The sequence below is a fragment of the Bubalus kerabau genome, chromosome 5 (assembly GCF_029407905.1).
Source record: "Bubalus kerabau isolate K-KA32 ecotype Philippines breed swamp buffalo chromosome 5, PCC_UOA_SB_1v2, whole genome shotgun sequence".
Classification (NCBI taxonomy): Eukaryota; Metazoa; Chordata; class Mammalia; order Artiodactyla; family Bovidae; genus Bubalus; species Bubalus kerabau.
In genome coordinates, this window is record NC_073628.1 from 93,252,583 (window position 1) to 93,262,500 (window position 9,918).

General features: G+C 40.8%; 1 protein-coding gene across 1 annotated transcript in view; it reads left to right on the forward strand.

Annotated features, from left to right (window-relative positions):
- MROH9 (maestro heat like repeat family member 9) overlaps positions 1–9,918 on the forward strand; it is a 118,009-nt gene that overhangs the window by 74,224 nt on the left and 33,867 nt on the right. Inside the window, exons 10-13 of the mRNA XM_055583777.1 lie at positions 1,861–2,026; positions 3,142–3,284; positions 4,532–4,669; positions 6,383–6,503. Of these exons, the coding sequence (XP_055439752.1) occupies positions 1,861–2,026; positions 3,142–3,284; positions 4,532–4,669; positions 6,383–6,503 (568 nt within the window). The remainder of the gene's footprint in view (positions 1–1,860; positions 2,027–3,141; positions 3,285–4,531; positions 4,670–6,382; positions 6,504–9,918) is intronic.

The following is a 9,918-nucleotide window of genomic DNA, read 5'->3' on the forward strand; positions in this document are numbered from 1 at the left end:
AAACAGTGGAAACAGTGTCAGACTTTATTTTTCTGGGCTCCAAAATCACTACAGATGGTGACTGCAGCCATGAAATTAAAAGAATCTTACTCCTTGTAAGGAAAGTTATGACCAACCTAGATAGCATATTCAAAAGCAGAGACATCACTTTGCCAACAAAGGTTCATCTAGTCAAGGCTATGGTTTTTCCTGTGGTCATGTATGGATGTGAGAGTTGGACTGTGAAGAAGGCTGAGCGCTGAAGAATTGATGCTTTTGAACTGTGGTGTTGGAGAAGACTCTTGAGAGTCCCTTGGACTGCAAGGAGATCCAACCAGTCCATTCTGAAGGAGATCAGCCCTGGGTGTTCTTTGGAAGGAATGATGCTAAAGCTGAAACTCCAGGACTTTGGCCACCTCATGCGAAGAGTTGACTCATTGGAAAAGACTCTGATGCTGGGAGGGATTGGGGGCAAGAGGAGAAGGGTGTGACAGAGAATGAGATGGCTGGATGGCATCACTGACCCAGTGGACGTGAGTCTCAGTGAACTCCGGGAGTTGGTGATGGACAGGGAGACCTGGCGTGCTGCGATTCATGGGGTCACAAAGAGTTGGACACGACTGAGCAACTGATCTGATCTGATCTGATTTTACTACTTAGGAAATTCTTGAAAAGTAAAAATATTCATAAGACTCAGTGTTTTCTTGTTTAGGTAGGAACTGAGTACCCACTGTGTGTGAAGTATTCCCAGCCTTCAAGCATTTTGTTGAGGAGAGTGAATATACCCACATGAATATAAGATAAAAGCTGCCAATGAGTCCATCATAAACAGTATGAACTGAGAAGGTACAGAAAGAAAACATAATTAGAATTAGATGAACTTTATTAAACTGGTCACCAGCAGGTCTTGTGTAATAGTAGGTGAGGATGGACGTAAAAAAGACTGAAATTTGTAGGTAAGCTTAAACGGAGAAACAGAAAGAAGATCTGGTCAGCCAGAGGATATGATAAAGAGGTAAAGGAAGAGGCCTTGAAAGATTTGATGTCCATGTGGTTCTAAGCATGGTTCTATGAATAAGCCTTGCAGACAAAAGCATTTGGTACTAGCGTTTTAGAGAGCTGAGTGTGTCCATGTTCTGAAGTGCCAGGGCCCCATATTAAGACCCAAATGCAGAGAGAATGAGCAACAGAGTTCAGAACTCAGCACGGCTTGACAAGGTATCAAGAATATACCAACACAGAGGACTGTTTTTAAGATGAGCAACAGTAAGAATAATCTTGAACAGTAGCAGGTATGTAGGGAAAGGAACTTGGGAATTGGAGGCTGAGAAGCTGGGGTTCTAGTCACATCTGGTGAAATGATTAGATATGTGACATTTGGGGAAATGGCTTAGTTTTTAAATTTAACTTTCTAATTTTTAAGTTATGTAGATTTTTATTTAATTACCTTCTTATCTAGCTTTTCACATTGATTTATTTACATATATATTAATTTGTATATCGATACCAGTTTTAAAATATTCAATTATCCCTGGACAAACAAGGTCACAAGGTGGCAGGAAGAGTATGGGGTACAGAAGCTGATCAGTTCCTGACGTTGAGCTGGACAGATATTTAAATAACAGTAGGAAATGAACTTGCAGACTGAGAGACTATATTTTCCATAAGACCTTATTAAAATTCTTCCTCTGTTTTCAAGGACAAAAATCTTAATGGGATCATTTGGGAATGGGAATATCAGTTTGTTTTGGACTTGTCTGAAGTTTCTTTGCTCTATAAACATGTAAAACCAAGATTGTTTTCCTGATTTGAGTCGCACTGTTGAGCAGGAAATGAAAAGCACTTGATTCTCATGATCGGGGTGGGGGTCTGTGTTTGCAGCATTTTGATACTGATGTGGTACGCAGCCGGTTCTGAGTCAAGTGTGGTCCCTCATGTACTGAAGACAATCTTGTTGATACTGAAAGGAAAGCCTAGAGAAATGGAGAAAATAATAACAGAAAGAAAACTTTTCTCTCTCGACACTACGAATATGATGCCTGTGGCGGTAAATAACACAATGATTAATTTCTATTTGTTGTCATTGTTTTCTTAATCATGGAAATTCCTATCTGCCCACAGACTCAGTCATACTTCCTTGACACAGTTTGGCTCTCATTCATTCATTCACTCAATGCACACCCATGATCACAAAGCTTACAGTCTCATAAGAGACACAGACAATGAACCAAAAAAATGTGTCATATGTCAGATGATACAAAGCTTAGAAGAGATATAAAGCAGGGTAGGAAAACGAAGTGGCTGGGAGGGTTTCAGTAAATTGCTCAGGGTAGGTCTCTCTACTATAGTAATCTATTCAAAGACCTGAATGAGGTGAGGGAGTGATCCTTGCAGGTACCTGGGCATGAGAGTCCTAGACAGAGAGAAGGGCAAAAGCCAGGTAGTGATGGGAGTTTACCTGCTATGTTAGTGAAGCAAGGTCAAAACATCTGGAGAGAACTAAGCAAGGGCGAAAGTGTAGGAGATGGTATCGTCAGAGAGGTAGGCACCAGTCAGGTCACATAGACTTGATAGGCATGTGAAGGCCTAATCTCATTCATGCCATCATTATATATCTCCCAAGCATCCACATTGGCACTCCTGAGAGTAAATTCAAGTCTTACAGAGATATAATAGGAAAAAATGGGTAATGTTCCACAAACATGACGTGGTGAGATATGTTTCTCTGATATTGTAGGTATTGTAGTGGTCAGGGCACCAAACAATTTGTTAGTGACCTGGTACGCCCTGCCCCGCCTTAAATATTTCACTGTCCTGGATTGTTGAAGCAATGGGAGGACCTGCGTTATTAACCACGTCGGCATGGAGTCGGGGGAGCTGTGTCCTCCCTGGGAATCAGCTTGCTTCCTGCCAGTTTGGCAGTCAGGCACTGTTGACAGTGCTTTGGGAGCCCATGGCCAGAAAATGCTTGGCACGGTTCCTGCCTCAGAATGGACTTAGTGACCGTTATAGAATGAATGAGTATACATGCTCGCTTCAGGTTTCCTTCAAGGAAGTTGGGGGAAGGGTTGCAGAGTCCCTCCCTTTCCATGTCCCTCATCACTGCTGACTGGGTTTAAAGGGAGATGGTTACATTCTTGACGCCAAACCTTTCCATTACAGGCATCCCAGGCCCTGTGCACATTACTGCCTCTTGGTCCTTACAAGAAAGTGGTGGCCCAGTTTTTCCCCCAGCTTTTGATGGCCCTCATGCTTCAACTCTTTTACAGCAGCAACCTGAGACTGATGACAGAAGACAGGCCTTTGTGAGATACTAGGGCTTTTTTCAGACTGAATAAGAAATGCGCTACTCCTTTGGGTTCCTTTGGAACTACATAATCCCATGTGCAGTATATTCATTTATTATAGTTTTCTCCCCTTTGAATGGTAGGATGCCTTTGCAAAAGTAATTACCCTAAGTACCTCAAAGTAAGCTAGGACCTTCCCTGAATGTGTATGTAGTGTATAAAAAAAAAATCACTCCCACAGAACACAGTTTATTCCTGCCACAAAGGGAGGCCACCACACAGAGAGAAAGAGTAAGGAGGAGCAGCAGGTCCAAAGCTGGACATGTACTGCCATTTACCCTGATAGTGATCTCTCAGGGTAAATTAGGTGTAAGGTGAAATAATATGCCCAAATGTGTTTTGTGAAATGTAAAGTTGCTTTGTGGTTGGTGATGTGATGAGTGGGCTTATGATAGCATGCTGCCATTCTGTCCATGTGTGCATGCATGCTAAGTCACTTCAGTCATGTCTGACTCTTTGCAACCCCATGGACTATACAGCCCACCAGGAAATTCTCTCCATGGGATTCTCCAGGCAAGAATACTGGAGTGGGTTGCCATGCTCTCCTCCAGGGGATCTTCCCAACCCAGGGATTGAACCCGCATCTCTTATATCTCCTGCATTTGCAACTGGGTTCTTTACCACTAGTGCCACCTGGGAAGTCTGTTATTCTGTCCACATAAGGTAAATTCAGCTTTTCTCTTTTGCCCAAGAGATTACAGTTAGCTTTGCTACTGTGCAGGGTAATCTGGACCCAACTGTCTGCTATTTGCCCTCATCTTTGCCAGGCAGGACTCTCAAACACAATCTGTCCCATTAAGATATTAAGTATGCTAATAAAATCCACTCTCTTTCAAGCAGACATACACCAAATCATCTCAAGTAGGTAAGAATGTATTCTATTTATTTAAAGCATCCAAAGAAGACAATCAACAGGCACCTTTAGCATGTTTTCACATCATTTAGCATCTTTTGCTAATAAGCTTTTAATAAATTAATATGCTGCACTATTATTAATCCTAGATTTTATATGCTACAATTTCAGTTTAACTCCACATCCCACACCCTGTTAATCAGGAGAGATGAAGACCATTTAGTGCTCTTTTCCTTTGAAGCATCCCCTTTCCCAAAATCAGCATCCTGCCCATCGTAGAAAAGCCAGGTCATTTGTATTTGGTTATGTAACGGTTACTGGCAGGTGATGACTCTCTTCTTTGGGCCCTTAGCTATGCCCGGGATGCCCTGAGAGTTCTGCTGAATTGTTCTGGACTTCAAGAGGTGGATACTGCTCTAAAGAGAAAGAACTGCTGGAACCAGTTTTCCCAAGTGCTGTTTCACCATCACGGAGTCTACCTTGTGGCCAAGTAAGAGCAGGGGCTTTGAGAAATGTTCTGTCTCTTTCCTACCTGTTTCATCTTTCTTCAACTGAGCCATGTGGGAATACAGTCAGTATCCACTCCAAACTTCCAAATCTCTCTTAATAATCTGAATTGCCATTCAACTTCTACTTTTTCACTTTTTTTTGAGGTGGAGTTTACTTTTCCTTGCCTTTCTCTCTTACCTAATGATATGGATAACAAATTATCCTTCCTCTATCCAACAAGTTTCTCTTTCAGATAAGGAGAACTGGAGGGGAATCTGCTTCTTCCTTCCTCTGTTGTTAGCTGATTTCTGCTTTATAGACATCAGATGGTTATACATGTGCTCCCACTTAGAAGAGGTCTGATATAAACCTGTGCCTAATGAGACAGATAAATTTGGGAAAGTATAATAGAAAAGGGATTTTACTTGTACCACAGTTCTTTTTCTAGCTAATCCACCAGTGAATAGCAAGCTTCTGATTACAGGAATCAGATTTTCTGATCAAGAATCATGATATATGGCCTTGACAACTTAGTAGACCATTTGAAGTTGTGACTGACTCAGAAAGTACAGTGCATATGGTTCCTGGACTCTTGGAGCTTTTAAACCAACATTTTATTTGCACATAGATTTCAAGAACATATCTTATTTTATATAAAAACAAAAGGTGGTGCCTTTCCATCCTACAGATAGAATCATTCTATCATCAGTACCTTAGTACATTTGAATCTTCTTACTCAAAGCATGGTCCACATACAAATAGCATCACCTGGGAGTGAAACATGCAGAATCTCAAGGCCCTCTCCAAACCTACTAATCAGAAGCTGCATTTTAGCAAGATCCCTGATTGATCTGTATGCACATTCAAATTTGAGCATCAGAAAAAGACCCTGATGCTGGGAAAGACTGAGATCAGGAGGAGAAGGGGGTGACAGAGGATGAGATGGTTGGATGGTATCACCAACTCAATGGACATGAGTTTGAGCAAACTCCAGGAGATAGTGGGGGACAAAGGAGCCCATGTGCTACAGTCCATGGGGTCGCAAAAAGTCAGATGCAAAATAGCAACTGGACAACAACACTTTAGTGCTTCTCTTCCTGGAATCTTCAAATCGAAGCTCTGTTACATGATCCTTCCCAGTCCTGCCAATCTGATCAGGCCAGCATGTTGGAATAACTGTGAGCCTGGTCACTGGCCCAAGTGTCTTGTAGAGAATGGCTCAATGAATCAGGGCTCACCACCTCTTCTCCTTAATAACCTAGGATATCTCCCAGGATAGCTTCTTAATTATATCATTCAAAGGAATGATTTGGTCTAAAACCACCAATGTAACCTGTGTGGTCACCTTTGATTGTCAAGATATTTATTTTGCATAATTTATTTTTTCTCCTTTTGGTCAGGCATGGGTCGGAGCTTGCAGTAACATAGGGCAGTCTGTACTGTGACACAGGATAGGAGAAACAGGAAAGAGGACTGATGTTAAGGACAGAGATATTATCAGTGATCCAGGTATATATAACTCCCCAGAGTCTGCATAGAATTCATAATGGGGCTGCAGTTTACCTTGGATTAAGGGATATTTGAGAATATTCTTTTTATCTGCATGATACAAAATATAAGGCTAATGGTTCTCCCTTTTCTACCATTAGCATTTGCTGATGCAGAAAGTGTTTTAATCTTCTTTGCTAATTCAGTGCCTTATTCTCCTTTACAGAACTCTCAGTGAATACAACTTCCCACAGTTTCCAGAGACCTTGCATTATCTCTACAAACTCGCTGTGGAAGGTCCTAGAAGGTCAGAAGACAGTGTCATCACAATAATATTCCTCACTGAAGTGAGTTTCACTAGGAGACTGTGAATAACTGGGTTCTCATTTCCTTTCCCCATCCAAACTTAAATCAACACTCCAGTGTTTTATCTCCCTCTCCATATACTGATTCTTACCAAAAGTTAAGACAATAACAGATATCTGAAGCTGAGGGGGTAAGGTGAAGATAGATTTGGACTCTGAGAGGGTTGTCCCTTTAGACTGTTCCAGAAGTTGAACTTTGAAGGGGTGTGAATTGTGCAAACTAATTATTTTTGTAGCACTAATTCATATATCTCTGCATGCTTGTTAAAGTATGTGGATAATTGAGTTTACTAAAGGTGCTAGGTAACATTTGGATCTAAATGAGACTTCAGACTGCATGGAGGAAAAAAAAAAAAGAATGGACTAAATAACTGGGTAACATGAAGATACAGAACTCTATCACTTTGTACATGAACATTACATCAAATATTGGAATGTCATAAAGAATTAAGCAAATTGAAGATTTTAGCTTACAAAAGGCATGTAGAAAATTCTATAAAATGAAAAAACTAAATGAAATCTAATCTTCCCTAAAAGTAATATATAATATACAAGTTTCTATCTAAGGTATTTAGATGCTAAATATTTCCCAAAGTATGACATGATTTCAAACTTCATAGCAAAATAGTTAATAAATTACAAAGGCATACCCCTACACTATAGTATGTACTTCTAAAGCTTTCAGAAGGATACATGAATTAGTTTAACTTAACATTGCAATAGCAAATCACCTATGTTTTTCAAACTTGCTTAATACATTTGAATCTCTCATATTTTATTACGTGACTCATTATTTTTATTGTACTATCCTTTAATTATGTACAAATACCGAACTGGTCAAAACATAACATACAAAATCCCTCCCCTACAATAACACAGTTAAAAGAGATTTACACCTACTATTTGTTTTTAATTTCTATCTTAAATAAAGCAAATGAGTTCAGGTTTTTAACATTAATAGATGGATGAAGAGAAAGACAAGTGGTGGGGGAGAAAAAAAGGATGGAGGGAGGGAGAAAAAAATTTCTTAGCTCAGAAAGGCCTAGAAGTTGTGAGTACCTCTACTCCTCAGATCTTGCTTTCTACATACTGTTTCCCACAAAAAGGAACAAGGGTTCCCTGTAGGAATGGTTGATTCCAGGGAATGTACGCAATGAATCTGAAACACCCTGTTCTGCCAGACTTACTTAAAAAATGACAGAATGGGTCAAAAGGACACAGAAGCCAGCTTGAAGGACCATCCCCAGGAAAACCTATGACAATCTGTTCATCAAAAGGATTGACAGTAATGGCTTAAAATCCTTTGAATGAAATAAGAATCCTTGAGCCTGGAAAAAAAAAACAAATAAAAAATAAACATACAGACTACATAAAATTTATATAAGCATCATTAATATACCTGATAACGTTGAATGAAACCTAGTTGCCTCTCTCATCATGGATGTAATACTTACTTGATGTAATATTACATCATGGATGTAATACAATTGGAGAGTCACATGACTGTCCTTCCAGGAAATCAGCAATGACCACACTCTTCCACTGCTTTCTCTGTTTAGAATTTCTGGGCAATTGTCAACTTTCCAGTTCAGCCCCTTGGCAGCCCCTTGGCCTTTAGTTATTCTGAGCACACAATCTATGTATTTTACCTTATTTTGGTCTTTTAAGCCAATGATACCTAAGATAGTATTACCAATGCCCATGCCATATATTTATATTTGTTATTTCTAGTTTTCTACTGGAGAAGGCAATGGCACCCCACTCCAGTACTCTTGCCTGGAAAATCCCACAGATGGAGGAGCCTGGTAGGCTGCAGTCCATGGGGTCACTAAGAGTCAGACACAACTGAGCGACTTCACTTTCACTTTTCACTTTCAAGCATTGGAGAAGGAAATGGTAACCCACTCCAGTGTTCTTGCTTGGAGAATCCCAGGGACTGGGGAGCCTGGTGGGCTGCCGTCTATGGGGTCGCACAGAGTCGGACACGACTGAAGCGACTTAGCAGCAGCAGCAGTAGTTTTCTACTACTGTAAGTAGCAATCGAGTTTACATCTTTGTGCCTCAATTTTCTTTCTTTTGGTATTTTATTTTCTTATAATAGATTCCAAGAATTTGCAATAATAACTTAAGTGTATAAACATTCTTGGGCTTCCCTGGTGTCTCAGTGGTAAATAATCTGGCTGCCAATGCAGGAGATACAGGTTTGATCTCTGGGTCAGGAAGAGCATCTGGAAAAGGAAATGGCAACTCGGTCCGGTATTCTTGCCTGGGAAATCCCATGAACAGAGGAGCCTTGCAGTCTACAGTCCATGGGGTCACAGAAGAGTTGGACACAACTTAGCGACATAAACATTCTCAGGCTGGGGACGGTTAACTGGAAGGCAGGGCCATCGGTTCTCCCCACACAGTTCATGGGTGAGCTCATTCCATAGCACTTCACCACCATGGACAAGCTCTCCAATGTGAGAGGTAGAATAGATGTCCTGCGGGTGATTTGATTTGTTCTTACTGTTAAAACTTTCAGAGAGGTTGAACATTTTTAAAATATTATTATCTATAAATTAAAGTTTCATATTATGGATACCCTGATCTTTATCCATTTAGCTACTATGACCTTAGTTTTTTCTTAATGAATTGTATGATTCTCTCTCACACACACACGCACACACACACACACACCCCACAGATTTGTGGAGGATATCAAGTAACATATGAACACGGTACTTTAAACATCATTAGTGAGATAAATCACACAGATTAAAAAAAATCTGTAAAGAAATATTTTCCCCCCCTCAGAGGGTTTATTGATGTTATATGTGTTGATACCATAATTTTAAGATTATGATATGCATTGAAAGTGAAAGTGTTAGTCGCTTAGTCATGTCCAACTCTCTGCAACCCCATGGACTGTAGCAGGCCAGGCTCCTCTGTCCATGGGATTCTCTAGGCAAGAATACAGGAGTGGGTTCCTATGCCCTTCTCCAAGGGATATTCTGGACCCAGTGATTGAACCTGGGTCTCCTGGACTTCCCAGGTGATGCTAGAGGTAAAGAACCCGCCTGTCAATACAGGAGACATAAGAGACACGGGTTCGATCTTTGAGTTTGGAAGATCCCCTGGAGTAGGGCACAGCAACCTACTCCAGTATTCTTGCCTGGAGAATCCCATGGGCCGAGGAGCCTGGCGGGCTACAGTCCATAGGGCCACAAAGAGTCAGACACAACTGAAGTGACTTAGCACACACACATGCTCCTGCACTTCAGGCAGATTCTTTACCATCTGAACCACCAGGGAAGCCCATGGTATGCATTACATGGTAGAAAATGAATAAGTAAACATATAACTACTATTAGGCACCAAGGTTTTCCAGGTAAGAGAAAGAGGAGGCAGCATAAAA